This window comes from Ceratotherium simum, chromosome 8 (genome assembly GCF_057802395.1).
Source record: "Ceratotherium simum simum isolate JZ-2026a chromosome 8, ASM5780239v1, whole genome shotgun sequence".
Taxonomy (NCBI): domain Eukaryota; kingdom Metazoa; phylum Chordata; class Mammalia; order Perissodactyla; family Rhinocerotidae; genus Ceratotherium; species Ceratotherium simum.
Genome location: NC_141907.1, coordinates 55,920,176 through 55,935,888, shown reverse-complemented (window position 1 = coordinate 55,935,888; position 15,713 = coordinate 55,920,176). Strand labels below are relative to the sequence as shown.

At 35.2% G+C, this 15,713-nt stretch overlaps 1 protein-coding gene across 3 annotated transcripts in view; it reads right to left on the bottom strand.

Moving 5' to 3' along the window:
• Positions 1-765: 765 nt before the first annotated feature.
• The window catches only part of LOC101406848 (UDP-glucuronosyltransferase 2C1-like), a 31,489-nt gene continuing 16,541 nt past the window's right edge, over positions 766-15,713 (bottom strand). For 2 of the 3 annotated variants that reach the window (XM_087434721.1, XM_004419131.3), the window contains 4 exons: positions 14,312-14,443; positions 6,971-7,058; positions 5,192-5,411; positions 766-1,045 (listed from right to left, as the gene is read on the bottom strand). In XM_087434721.1, the coding sequence (XP_087290847.1) occupies positions 766-1,045; positions 5,192-5,411; positions 6,971-7,058; positions 14,312-14,443 (720 nt within the window). The remainder of the gene's footprint in view (positions 1,046-5,191; positions 5,412-6,970; positions 7,059-14,311; positions 14,444-15,713) is intronic. The other variant, XM_087434722.1, reaches the window with a different exon arrangement.

Genomic DNA, 15,713 nt, shown 5'->3' with positions numbered 1-15,713 from the left:
TTTTAAGTTACTCAAAAGGGTAGGTTTCGAATTCTAATCATTTATTTTTGCCTCACCATACCATCAATCATGCCATGTCATCAAAATCAACTAGTTCTCTGAAGCCACAAAGTGTTACAATATAAATCAAGTACTATCATTATTAGTTTCCAAATCAAAGGCAACCTTCAAATCAAAGACAAAAAATAGTGTTTTATATTACAAGGAGGACAAAGTCAGATGTGTCAGATGAAAGTAAATTGGTGGTGTAAAACGTGCTTCACAGCACGTAGAAATCCTGACAGTCTCCTGATATGTCTAATTGGAATGGAAGCCCTGGCTATCGCGTGCTCTTTCTTACTTCTTGTCTAGTTGATTTAGAGAATATGCGATAATTATAACATATGGGAAACAAAATGATGTTAAATATTTAGAAAATGTTCAATATGATTGATACTGAATATAAAATTTAACATTATGTTCCTAAGGCCTCAAACAGCATCTCAATTTGTTGAACTGAAACAAACGAATAAAGTAAAGCACTAAGATTTCAATGGTAGCAACTTCCAGGTGTTTACGCATTTATCTTCTCTCTTTAAAGACTAGATTACTTAAAACCTTAATTCTAAATCATGTGGCCAACTCCTTGGAAGAGTCTCTAATCTCTGACTGGATAAGCTGAGGAATGGACAAGAACTGGGAAGAGTAGGAGAGGAATCTGTTCAAACCAGTGTCTGAGTTAATTTGGATGGCCCTATCAAGATTTACAGCCAAACTTAAAGAAAACTACTCTCTCTTTCTCTTCTTTCCTGTCTTACCAAACTTCCAGCAACACAACAGGCAACATTTTGTGACCAGAAACATAATAGCTGCCACACATGCTAGCAGGAACCCAATCACATCCAAAGAATGGTACTGGTACCAGGTGAGATTGTGTGAGGCTGGCCGCAGGTGTTTGGCTCCTTTGTGGCGCATCACAAACTCAATCCAGAAGACTGCTCGGTCCAGGGGAGTCACAGGCTGATCGTGGTGAATTCTTGATAAACTCATAGCACTCTCTTTATAGCTAAAGATTGGATACACAGACAGTAACTTGAAAAGTTCATTAAGAATGTGTTCCTAAAATTATGTTATGTATTATTAAAAGTATATTACATAATTATGTAATAAATATTTCATAGATGATATCACCAAGAGCACAGAACGCCTATGACAGTTTATTTCCTCATAAGATATTTCCAGAGATGGTGGCCTATCAGCTGGAATTTGTTGGATATGTCTTAGTCTAAGTAATAATTGGAGGTGGGGACATATATTTTCTAATCAGAAACAACATTTAAAAAGTTCAGAAATAGAAATATAGATTACGTAGGTTGAGAATACAAATTTTTGATCCCATTTGCTAAGTGTGGTTTTAGGAAGAAGATAGTGACAGCAAGCCGCTTTGAGGAGCATGTCTATGATAAAGAAACCCCTCACTTTCCCCCAGATTTGGTCTGGAGTGTTCGAGTTCATAAGCTAGTCTTCAACAGTAGCAGGTAATGGTTTCTGTCTGTGGTCTTCATGGCTCTGACATTTCAAACCAAAACAAAAAGCTTAATGTGAGCCTAGAGGCAAAAAGTAGGGGCTGAGAAAGAGTAGATACTGGAATATTTGTTTCAAGCTACAGAGGGATGCAAGTGCCAGTGGTGAGAAGGGACAATGACAATAGCAAGATCCCTAACTCTTCTAACTTCATTCAAGGAACAAAAGCCCAGGCAGGGGTTTGGGTTTAAGGTTTTGCATGGCTGACCTAGAAGAAGGATTTCCTTGGATTTGGGAAGGAGGGAATTTTTTTCTTTTACACTAAAGTGCAATCATCACTTGAGGAGAATATAGAACATTAAATTGTAGACAATAGTGGAACAATCTATGGAAAGTTCTGAGGAAGAGAATTGTGTGTCAAAAAACATACAAATCGCTGTTGCCCTTTGCTTTTAAGAAAAAACAAGGCGGGCTTTACTTAACATGCAAGAATTTAAGGGATAAGTAGCTCTGGATATCTCAGGAAAACAAGGAAACAACAAAAACAAAAGCTCCAAGACACACAACAAAATATTTGTCAGAGAACAAATTAACAAAAACAAAATCCCTCAGGAATAGAAAGACTGAGGTAAAACACAAATGGCATCATTAAATCCGTATGAATACGGAACTAAGGTTAAACTGTACTGGAAATTGTGGTCATTGACAAGATGCGTATGTTATATGCCTTAACAATAATAATAATAATATGTCAAACAAAAATTAGATATGAGGTTTAAGAGACATGGATGGTAGTTTGAGAAATAACTTTATACTGAGAAGTCAATCTATATTGGCCAAAATTGTAAATGCTTAAGGAATAATTATTCTAATCTCTGTCAATATTTGTTCATGGATGTGTATGTAATTTTTGGTAAGTGATGTATCTATTAAAGAAATATGTATCCAAAGTCTGGCAATTCTTTTAATTCGACTATAGTTTCTTTCTTTCCCTGAATATGTTTATTTGATTGATTTGAAGTTAAATAACATAATTAAAGTTATCATTTATATTTCAGAATTTGTCATTTATTTATGATCAGTTATTTTTATTTGAAATGAAATAGTATTACCAAGTAACATCAAAATGAAAGAATTTTTTCCAGCTTTACTGAAATATAATTGAAATATAACACCGTGTATGTTTTAAGGTATACAATGTGTCGATTTGATACACATATGTATTGCAATGTGATTACCACTGTAACACTAGCTAATACTTCCAACATATCATGTAATTACCATTTCTTTCTTGTGGTGAGAACATTTAGGATCTACTCAATTAGCATCTTTCGAGTGTATAATAAAGCATTATTAACTATAATCACAATGCTGTACAAAGATCCCTAGAACTTACTTATCTTATACCTGTAAGTTTGCAGTCTTTGACCAATATCTCTCCATTCCCTGAACCCCTAGCTACTGGTAACCACCAGGGTCAACTTTCTGTTTCTGTGAGTTTGCCTTTTTAAATTACACATACAAGTGATATCATAAGGTATTTCTTTCTCTTTCTGACTTATTTCACTTAGCATAATGCCTTTAAGGTCATCCATGTTGTCTCAAATGCCAGGATTTCCTTTTTTCTCATGGTTGAATAATAATTCATTGCATACATACGCCGTATCTTCTTTATCCATTCATCCATTGATAGACACTTAGGTTGTATCCCTATCTTGGCTATTGTGAATAACGCTACAATGAACATGCAATTGCGGTTGTCTCTTCCATATCCTGTTTTCATTCTCTTTGGATATATACCCCAATGTGAGGTTGCTGAATCATATAAGTTTTATTTTTAATTTTTTTAGGAAACTCCTCAAATACGTTTTCCACAGTAATGTACCAATTTGCATTCTCAGCAAAGGTGAGAATGTGTTCCCGTTGTCAACATCCTCACCAGCACTTTTTACACCCTGTTTTTTCATGACAGCCTTTCTAACAGGTGAAAGTTGATATCTCATTGTGGTTTTGATTTGCATTTCCTGATAATTAGTGATGTTGAGGCCCCTTTCATGTACTTCTTGGCCATTTATATGTCTTCTTTCAAAAAATGTCTATTGAGTACTCCTGCTCATTTTTCTGTCTACTTGGTTTTTTGCTGATTTGCTTTGCTATTGAGTTATATGAATTATTGATATATTTGAATATTAACCCCTTATCAGATATATAATTTGCAAATATTTTCTCCCATTCCATAGGTTGCCTGTCATTTTGGTGATCATTTCTTTTGCTGTACAGAAGCCTTTATGTTTGATGTATTCCCACTTGTTGATTTTTGCTTTTGTTCCTTGTGCTGTTTGTGTCATATCCAAAACATCATTGCGAAGACTCATGTCACGGAGCTTTTCCTCTATATTTTCTTCTAGGCGTTTTATGGTTTTGGGTATTACATTTAAGTCTTTAATTCATTCTAATCAATGATTGTGAGTGTTGTAAGATAGGGGTACAGTTTCATTCTCCTGCATGTGATATCCAGTTTTCCAGCACCATTTAGTGAGGAGACTATTCTTCTGCCGTTGAATATTCTTGACTAGCTTGTAAAAATTAGTTGGCTGTTGTATACAAGGGTTTATTTCTGGGATCTCAATTCTGTTCATTGGTCTATGTGTCTTTTTTTGTCTTTACTATTACTTTTTTTATTACTATAATGTTGTAGTATAGTTTGAAGTCAGGAACTGTGATACCTCTAGCTTTGTTCTTTCTTGGAACTTTTTGGCTATTTGGGTCTTTTGTGGCTTCATAAATGTAAGATTGTTTTTTTCTGTTTCTGTGCACTAAAACGTTTGAGAAGCTGGTCACTCAATCTGCTCTTCCTTTCCTGATGAGGAACTCTTTCTAGCTGGGACCATCCCTCTTGGCACCAAACAATGCTGGCTTGAGGGTGGAAGGACTCAGGCGAAATGAAGCTGTCTTCCTTCTCAGGAGATTGCTCTCAGTTTTTCTTGTTTCACTGTGTTGCTAGAATTTCCTGAGTGGACTCTAGAGCTGTCCCGGAGCTGATTTTGTTCATGGATAGCTCTATAATTATTGATCTTTGTCGGGGGACAGAGAGGCTGGGACTTTTATATCACCATTTGGACCTCTCAATTTTACTTTTTTTTCTTTCTCTTGTTTTAAATTAAAATATATAGCAATATAGAATCTTTTTTTATTAAAAAGTAGCATGATCCAATTTTTATAAAATTATCTTTTTCTTTATTTATTTATAAAATAGCAAAAGGAAATATCTGAAGTAGTGTTTCTCTATTGGTAAATGGTTATAGCTGCATGAGGAGAGTTAAGTGATTTTTCATTTTTGTTTCTCTATTTTTTTGTTATATTGCCTAAATTCTTTATAATGGTAACATCTGCAAATTTTAAGAAATAAATAATTATTTTTAATAAAAGTTAAAGATTTGTGTCTCCTTAACAATAGCTTATTTTCTTTAAATAAATTTAGTGTTTCTATTGGGTTGTAATCTATTGCCAACTAACAGTAGGTGAATTAAAATGCTTCCATAGAATTAGAGAATTAAAAGAAAATTGTATTTGATATTAGTTACGTGTTGGTGATTATTTAAATGTAATCAATTTAGAATTTAATGAAACAATCTATTTCTTTTAAAATACTAGTTGTTTCTCAGTAAAGAATATATTCTATACTCACGAAGGGTTGTTTATAATCACCTTCAAAGCATCAAGCAGATCGGAACTCGTCATTGTACGCAAGTCTACTTCAACAGCTACCCCTTTGGCCTTCATACGAGCAATATTATCAGTCTGATCACCAAACATAGGAATTCCCACCATAGGGACCCCATGGTAAATAGCTTCATAGATCCCATTGGTTCCACAGTGAGTAATAAAAGCTCTGGTTTTGGGATGACCTAACAGGAAAAAAATATATGATTATTCGAAGTTGTGAGAGTTTCAGAAACAGAAAAGCATGACACCTCTACAAATCATTGATTCAATTAGGCAGCATCTTCTATACAATTCTGTGCCATGAGGGAATATGTAAAGTCCTATAAACTCTCAAGAAAGCAGCAATTAACTTATTCCAGCAATTACATCATTCCACAAACTTCTGAGAAGGTTTGTGTGGAGTTGAAATGATGGAGGGTGGTTGCCAGGTGGACAAGTTGTTGGGGTAAGGAATACATTAATAAAAAAGAATGGAGGGATTGAAGAAACGAAACTCTTGTGTGGATGGGGAAGGGAAGGTAGGATGCTCAGGGTTTCAGTGGGAGAATGTTGGCATAACAGGATAAAAAGGTAATCTAGGGCAAGTTCAGGAAGTACTCTGTTTAAGAAAATGGGATTCTTCACTTGATTGTATTGTAATAAGGAGCCATTTATAATATTAGAAATGATGAATAGAATTATCATATTTTTATTTTCAAGTAGTTGTAGTGGTGAAGAGAGAAGAGTTGAGGGAGAAAACGGATACAGAGCCTCAGGAGATGCTGCAATATTCTATGCCACAGTTAATGAGAGCCTGATCAAAAGGTACATTGATTAAGATTCTGAGGAGAGAGAGACTGTACCATAAATTGGAGTTTTATGGATTCCATATTAATCTTAGAGCTTGACAAAGATCCTCTCCTTGATCAAATTCTAGTCAGACTCCTCTGAACTTTGTTCTCAACTAGGCTTTGATTTTTAGGCTTCTGTGTTTGTCTCTGCATCATCTAATTTTAGCAAGAATCCTACTAAGTCAGTTTAGCTGGACTCTCCTCCCCTCCATATCTGCTCACCCTTTATATCTGATCAGTTTCCTCATCCTTCACCATCCTCCAGGTGATGCCTGATCACCCTGGCCTGCCTTCAGCAAGAATCTGATTAGATCAGTTTACCCAGAGTCTCCTCTTGCCCCTCAGGTTTCCTGTTAATAATTTTCCATCCAGTGACCCTGCATCCTCTGCTACTTCACTATAAAATCCATACTTTTATTTTGGTGAGGAGGATTAGCCCCGAGCTAACATCTGTGCCAAACTTCCTCTATTTTGTAAGTGGAACACCACAACATCGTGGTTTAGTGAGTCGTATGTTGGTCCACGCCCAGGATCCGGACCCACGAACCCCGGGCCACCAAAGAGGAGTGCAAGAACTTAATCACTACGCAGCTAGGCTGGCCCCAGAAAAATCCCTGCTTTTGCTTGTTGTATTCAGAGCTGAGTCCAATTTCTCTGCCTTACTGCAAAAGTCCATTGCACTAGTACCTGTAATTATCATGATGGTCTTGAATATAATGTGCCTTTTAGTCCTTAATAAGTGTCATGAATAATATTTTCTTTAACAAGCTCCAGAAAAAATGTGAAGAAGACATTAAGGGATTTTTTTGGCTTGTTTGGAATACAAATTTGTTGCATTTACTTGTGATTGAGTAATCATTCAGATTATCCCTCATTCAACTTTGTTTAGTTTTGCTTCTCTTTGGCCTTACCAAGAAGATCATTCTGTGGAATCCATTCATATAGCCGTGTATTCGGTCCTAATGTCTCTGGTTTCTTTCCTGTGTATCTCCACAGAACCTGTTAAGATAAACGCCTTTAATTTATTAGAATCACATGAATCAGTTACTTAGAATTAATCTAGCTCAAAGTCTCCCCGTAACAGAGGAGCAAACTGAGGCCCTAAGTGGTTAGGTAATGCGTGTTTTTAAAGCATTGAATCTACAACTATGTTTTTAAATGCTTCCAATAATCATAACAGGCTGTCATCATCAGGATAATTCTCATTTAGTAGATTAAAAAAAAGACATTATATATCTGAAATAACTAAATATGGGTGTTATTAGGCCATTCTCGTAAAGGGAATTTTTAAATGTAGTTTTCAGAAGCAAAGGGGAGGGAGGTTGCTTATATTCACTTTAAGAATTTGTTAGTGTTTTGAACTTTTGTTACATATTTGGCAGTAATGTAGAAGCAAGCATTCTCTTTTTTTAGTTATGGTGATCTATACATAATGATATCTATTATTTTAATCTATTGTAAATAAACCATTCGGTGGCATTAAATATATCCACAATGTTGTGTAAGAATCACCACTATTTACACCTCAAATATTTCATCATCCCAAACATAAATCCTCTATCATTAAACAATAACTCCCTATTCCCCTACTCCCCAGTCCCTGGCAATCTCTATTCTACTTTCTGTCTCTATGAAATTGACTAATCTAGTACCTCATATAAGTGAAATCATATAGTGTTTGTCTTGTCCTGACTGGCTTATTTCACTTCGCGTTGTGTCCTCAAGGTTCATCATGTTGAACATATTAGATTTTCCTTCCTTTTTAAGGTTAAATAATATTCCATTGTGTGTACATATTGCATTTTGTGTATCCATTCATTTGGCTATTGTGAATGATGCTGATATGACCATTGTGTACATAATCTGTTTAAGTTCCTACATCAATTCTTTTTAATACATGGCTGAGATAGGTGTTATTGGGTCGTATGGTAGTTCTATGTTTAACTTTTTGAGGAACCACAAAACTGTTTCCACAGAGGCTACATCATTTAGCACTCCTACCAGCAATGCACAAAAGTTCCAATTTCTCCAAATCCTACCAACACTTGTTGTTTTCCATGTTTTGATCACAATCATCATAATGAGTGTGGAGTGGTATCTCATAGTGCTTTTGAGTTGCATTTCCCTAATGATTAATGATGTTGAGTATCTTTTTATGTTTTTATTGGCTATTTGTATATCTTCTTTGGAGAAGTGTCTATTCAAGTCATTTCCCATTTTTGAATTGGGTTTTTGTTTTCTTTTTTGAGTTATAGGAATTCTTTATATATTATGGATATTAATCCCTTATCAGATACATGACTTCCGAATGTCTTTCCCAATCTGTAGACATTGTATTTTGCTTTCTTAATATAGTATCTGTCAATGCACAAAAGGTCTTCATTTGATGAAGTCCAATTTATCTGTTTTTTTCTTTTGTTGCCTGTGCTTTTGGTGTCATTATCTATGAAATCATGGCCAAATCCAATGTGAGAAAGATTTGCTTCAGTATTTTCTTTGAAAGTTTTATACTTTTACCTCTAAAATTTAGGCTTTTGACCCATTTTTAGTTAATTTTTGTGTATAGCGTAAGATAAGGGTCCAACTACATTCTTTTCCATGTGGCTATCAAGATTTTACCAGCACAGTTTGTTGAATAAACTGTCCTTTCTCCATTGAATGGTCTTAAACTTTTGTTGAAAATCAATTGACCATAGATGTGAGGGTTAATTTCTGACTCCGTCTTCTATTCCCCTTGTTTTTATGTCTGTTCTTCTGCCAGTACCACGCAGTTTAGTTTACTGTGGCTTTACAGCAAATTTCAAAGTTGGAAAATGTGAGTCCTCTTACTTTATTCTTTTTCAAGATTGTTTTGTCTATTTGTGGTTCTTGCAGCTCCATATGAAGTTGAGAACTGGATTTTCTATTTTTACAAAAACGGCTGTTAGAATTTTGATAGGCATTGCATTGAGTCTGTAGATTCCTTTGGATATTGTTGATAAGTTAATCGCGTTAAGTCATCTTATCCATGAATGTGGAATGACTTTTATTTAGGTCTTCTTTAATTTCTTGCAGTTATAGCGTTTTGTAGTTTCAACACACAAATGTTTCACCTCTTTGGTTAGATTTATTCTTAAGCTTTAAATTCAATTAGTTGCTCTTGTAAGTGGAATGGCTTTCTTTTTTTTGCTGAGGAACAGTGATCCTGGGCTGACATCCATGCCCACCTGCCTCTACTTTATATGGGATGCCACCACAGCTTGGCTTGACAAGCAGTGCATCGGTCCACACCTGGAATCCATACCTGCGAACCTCGGGCTGCCAAAGGGGAGCACGCGAACTTAACCCCTATGCCACTGGGCTGGGCCGTGGAATTACTTTCTTAATTTCATGTTCAGATGTTCATTGATGGTGTATATAAACACAACTGATTTTTGTGTGTTGATCTCATATCCTGCAAATTTGTTGAATTTGCTTATTAGTTCTAGCAGCTTTTTGTAGATTCTTAGAGATTTTCTATATATAGGATGATGTCATCTGTGAATAGAAATAGTTTTACATTTTCCTTTCCAATTTGGATGTTTTTTTTTCTTTTTGTTGTGTAACATCCTAGGCTAGAACTTCTGGTACAAAGTTAAACAGCAGCAGTAAAAGCAGGCGTCCTTGTGTTGTTCCTTATGTTAGGGGGAAAGCTTTCAGTTTCCACCATTGAATAAGATGCTAGCTGTGGGTTTTACAAAAACATCTTTTATGATATCGAGGAATTTTCCCTCTATTCTTAGTTTTCTGAGAGTTTCTATACTGAAAGAAAATTGGATTTTGTCAAATTCCTTTTTTTGTGTAAGTTGAAATGATTGTGCGTTTTTTTTCCTGCATTCTATTAATTTAATATATGACATTGATTTCTTATGTTGACCCATAAGAATTCTCGAATTCCTGGAGTGAATTCCATTTCATCATGGTGAATACTCCTTTCAGTACTCTGTTGAATTTGATTTTCTAATATTTGATGAGGATTTTTACATCCATATTTACAAGGGGTCTTGGTCTGTAATTTTATTTTCTTGTGATGTCCTCATCTGGCTTCAGTATCAGGGTATATTTTTGGCCTCACAGAACCATTTAGGAAGTGTGCCTTCATCTTCAAGTTTTTGGAAGACTTTGAAAAGGATTTGTTTAATTCTTTAATTGTTCTTTAAATGTTTGATACAATTTACGAGTGACATTTCCTTTTGTGAGGTTTTTGATTACTAATTCAATCTCTTAATTTGTTATAGGTCTGTTGAAATGTTCTATTTCCTCTTTGGTCAGTTTAAACAACTTGTATGTCTCAAGAAACTTATCTCTTTCTTCTAAGTTTTGTCTAATTTGTTGGAGCACAGTTCTTAATATCCTCCTTATAGTCCTTTTTATCTCTGTAAAGTCAGTGGTGTTTTCCCCATGTTCATTCTAATTTTGGTTATTTGTATTTTTTTCTTTTTTTCTGTTTACCAGTATAGCTAAAGTTTTGATAATTTTGTTGATCTTTTCAAAGAATCAACTTTTGGATTCATTAATTTTCTCTATTGTTTTCTATTCTCTGTTTACTTTATCTTTGCTCTAGTCTTCATTATTTCCTTTCTTCTGCTCACTTTGGGTATAGTTTGCCTTCATTTTCTAATTCTTTAAGATATAAAATTAGGTTATTGATTTTATATCTTTTTTCTTTTCAATATAGACATTTATGGCAATAAGTTTCCTTCTGAGAACTGCTTTCACTATATCACTTAAGTTTTGGTTTGCTGTGTTTTCATTCATTTTAAAGTTTTTTTTAAATTATCCCTGTGATTTATTCTTTGACTCTTTGGTTATTAACATCAATAGCATACAAAAACTCTACTCCTTTATACTTCCAACCCCTTTTGGTTAATGATGTCACAAATTACATATTTATACATTGTATTCCTAATAACAAAGACTAATAATGGTTTTTTATGCATTTTTCTTTTCTATCACTGAGAAAGTTAAAGTGGAGTTACATCCAAAAGTTCAATAATACTAGCTTTTATAATTGCCTTTGTAATTGTCTTTACTGCAGATCTTTGGTTCTTTAGATGGTTTTGTGTTATTTTCTAGCAACCTTTCATTTCAGCCTGAAAGACTCCCTTTTGCATTTCTTGCAGAGTAGGTCTAGTGGTAATGATCTCCCCAAACTTTTGTTTATCAGGGAATGTCTTATTTCTGCTTCATTTTTGAAGAAAATTTTGTCTGATATAGAATTTTTGGTTGACTATTATTTCTTTCAGCATTTTGAGGATATCAACCCACAGCCTTCTGGGCTTTGAGATTTCTTATGAGTAATTGGCTGATCATCTTATTGAAGATCATCTATGTGATGAGTTGTTTCTCTCTTGCTGCTTTCAAGATTATCTCATTGTCTTTGCCTTTCAAGGGCTTGATTATAATGTGTCTTTGTGTGGCTCTCTGAGTTTATCCTACTTGAAGTTTGTTAGTCTTGGATTTCTAGATTCATGTCTTTCTATATATTTGGGACATTTTTAGCCATTATTATTTCAAATATTGTTTTTGCACATTTCTCTGTTTCTGGGACTTCCACAACATGTATGTTCATCCACTTGATGGTGTCTCAGAAGTACCTTAGGCTTTGTTCACTTTTCTTTCTTTATTTTTCTTTCTGTTCCTCTGACAATAATTTCAATCATCCTTTCTTCAAGTTTTCCAATTCTTTCTTCCACCTGCTCATATCTGCTTTTCAATTCCTGACATGAATTTTTCATTTTAGTTATTGTACTTTTCAGCTCCAGCATTTCTTCTTGGATCTTTATGTAATTTCTTTCTCTTTATTGATATTATCATTTTGTTCTTATATTGTGTCTTCTCTTTTCAGTGTCTTCCTTCAGTTCTTTGAGCATCTTTAAGACAGTTGTTTTAAGGTTTTCCCTAGTAATTACAAAATCTAACCTTCCTCAGGGATACTTTCTCTCAATTCAGTTTGGTCATTTGAGTGAGTCATACTTTCATATGTCTTTGTATGCCTTGTGACTTCTATTGAGACGTGGACATTTCATTCTTATAATGTTTTCATTCTGGAAATCAGATTCTCCCTTTTTCTTATGGTTTCATTTTTCTTTTTTTGTTTTTGGTTATTGAAGGGTATCTCTTTGCCAGGATTCAGCCTGAGGTGAAAGCTCTACACCATCTCTGATCTTTTCTGAGCCTGTGTCTCTCCCTGAACAGGCGCATGGCTTTCTGAATTCCACCGTAGGTGTAGTTGTTTTAGAATGGCCTAATTCTTTAATGTCTGGGTCCCAAATAGAGAAAAATGGAGAAAAGAAAAAAAATAGTGCTGCTTTTTTAAATGTCCTGAAACCTGCTTCACCTAGTGGGGGTTCAAACAACCGTGGCTTACTTCCATGCCTCTACCTCGTTGAATAAAAGCAGCAATTAACAATCAAAATACAGAACCCCAATATTTGCAGGATACGATCCTTATTACCAACCAGGCTGCACCAAATCATACCAGAAATACAGGCATTTCCCTGCCCTGGGGCTGGGTCATGGAGGATTTGAAGATACCGCTATGCTAAAGGCTGAAATTGACCAAGTTTAGTTAATCACTGTTTACCAGCCACATTTTCCCCGGAAGTTGCAAGTGCTCAGATAGACTTCAGTGCTCGATCTAGTTACTTCAAACAGTTTCTGCCCACATAATTGTTGTTTATGTTAAGAGACAGCTCCTTGGTGCTTCTTACTCTGCACTGATGTCACCTCTAAGCATTGTATTTTAATGCAATAGAAAATTCACTATTTTTATGAAGATCCTTTTTAGATTAAATATTTAAATGAGTACTGCTTCCAATAACAACTTTTGAAAGAAATTTGGTTATAAGAACGAGTATTGTTATGATCCTTTAGAACTTAAAGTGACATTTATTTGTCTATTTTAACTAAATCTAGAAAGGAAAATTATCCCTGGTAGTATAAGAACAACATTACTCAGTCATAATCTAGAATGACGTCAATGAAAAAAATCATATTGTGTGGGAACACCATAGAGTGAACTGCACAAATCTTTTAGTATACTACTAAAAATTTTTAACTGATTAAATAAAAGAATCATTATTTAGGAGTACTCCAAGGATCTAAACTCTCAGTTCCAGGCTCAACCAGGGCCTGGTCCAAAACCATTAATTATAAAGAAATATAGTTCCAAGGAACCTTGTGAATTGAGGCCACGGTTTTGAATACCTTTTCCTTTTTTTTCTTTTTTTTTAGAAATGTTTTCATTTTTTTTTTGTTAGGAAGATCAGCCCTGAGCTAACATCCATGCTAATCCTCCTCTTTTTGCTGAGGAAGACCGGCTCTGAGCTAACCTCTATTGTCAATCCTCCTCCTTTTTGTCCCCCAAAGCCCCAGTAGATAGTTGTATGTCATAGTTGCACATCCTTCTAGTTGCTGTATGTGAGATGCGACCTCAGCCTGGCCGGAGAAGCGGTGCGTCGGTGTGCGCCCGGGATCCGAACCCCGGCCGCCACTAGCGGAGCACGTGCACTTAACTGCTAAGTCACGGGGCCAGCCCTGAATATCTTTTCCTTTACTCTCTGTTATGTTAGTTGTACTTTGTACGTATATCTCAGATTTGAAAAACAAACATTGGGACCAGCCCGGTGCCTTAGTGGTTAAGTTTTCATGCTCTGCTTTGGTGGCCCAGGGTTCGCCATTTCGGATCCTGTGCACGGACCTATGCAGCGCTCCTCAAGCCATGTTGTCGTGATGTCCCACATACAAAATAGAGGAAGATGGGCACAGATGTTAGCTCAGGAACAATCTTCCTCAGCAAAAGTTGGAGGATTGGCAACAGATTAGGTCAGGGTCAATCTTCCGCACCAAAAAATAAATGAGTAACTAAATAAAAATAAAAAACAAACATGAACAACAAAACAAGATTAGATTACAAGATAGATTACCTGGAAACCTTAAAATCTAGCCATAAAGCTGACATATTTTTAAGACTAGTCAACAATTGAGTTTTAGTCTATTATTTAAAGAAAATACTGCAATGTGTTTTCGTAATGGTAACACCACTTTTAAAGCAAGAGAGGAGTCAAATGTTTTTAGCAACTCTCTTCTAACATTTAATACTTTTTCTTTAAGGCTCAGTCAAATTAACATTAACATTTCCAATATCTTTTCCTGCATTTGTGAAGTACACTTTTAGGGAGAACTTCATGGATTTTAAAATAGCTACCCCTCAAAAAATAAGATTATCTGACCTTCTGTGGAATCTGGGCAAGGGCTGATGCAATCATGTTAGACTTTTCTTCTGTGAGGTTTTGGACCATTGACCCCAGAGTAAATACCACAACTCCATCTTCTCCAGAGCTCTGGACAAACTCTTCTAACTCCTGTAAAGAAAACAGCCTTTGTAATATAAAAGTCTATAGTTAATGAGAATAAAATAGTCACACACTTTTCTAAACCTGTCTGAACTATAAAAACAGTTCTGCCTTTTCAGATATTAACTATTTTAGAGTAGGAAAGATGACCTGAATCACTGGTTATTAGGCAAATAGAAAATGATGTAAATTGAATGTTTCCATCCAGCATGTTCTAAACATTTTTGAGGTATGTGTGTTTGCATTTACAAATTGTTGACTACTTGTTATATTCTGCCATGAGTTGAGCTCTTTACATGTCTCATTTAACTTAAATATATGGTGATCTTAATAGATATGTATACATATGCAGATGAGAAAGCTTTCTCAGAGAGATTAAGTACTTTGTACAAGGTTACGCAACAGTAGGTGACAGAGCCAAATTTCTAAGATAAGCTTGTTGATTGTAAAGCCAATGACAACATTCAACTCTCTACTGCCTTCCAACTCTCTCTACAATACTCCAAATGAAGACGCCTACTATAAGATAAATAGCTCTGGTAGTTCGCTTCATATTTAGCCTTGGAAACTGAGAAGATAATCATTAACTTTATGCTGAATCAGTCAATATAATGACATGCTAAGGGTATGTTTACTTTTTTCTGCATTTTTTTTTTTTTTTTTGTGAGGATACCAGCCCTGTGCTAACATCTGCAATCCTCCTCTTTTTCTGCTGAGGAATACTGGCCCTGGGCTAACATCCGTGTCCATCTTCCTCCACTTTATATGGGATGCCGCCATAGCATGGCTTGCCAAGCAGTGCGTTGGTGTGCGCCCGGGATCCAAACCAGCGAATTCTGGGCTGCCACAGAGGAGAGCGTGCACTTAACCGCCAGCCCCCTACTTTTTTAATTTAAATTTTCTGTTAATTTGATTCCATTTGTACTTTATATAAGCTTCCATAAACACATTTAGGAATGAGGTAGCCATATAATTTACTGACCAAGTAAGTAATGCAGAAATACCTACAATGAAAACTCTAGAGAGAACAGTAATACTATGGAAATGTATGACTTTCCATTCAAAATGAAAATAGCATACTTAATCATATTGAAGTAAAAAGAAATCTTTTTACCCCATGTTTAAGTACTAACCAAACTAAGCCAACCAAATAAGACAAGAAAAAATGTGTGGGGATTGAAGGGAGAAGACATAATTTATGTACATGACAATATTAGGGAAATAAAAGTAAACACTATGCAAGCTATTATAAATAATAGTTGGTCAGATTTATAATCAG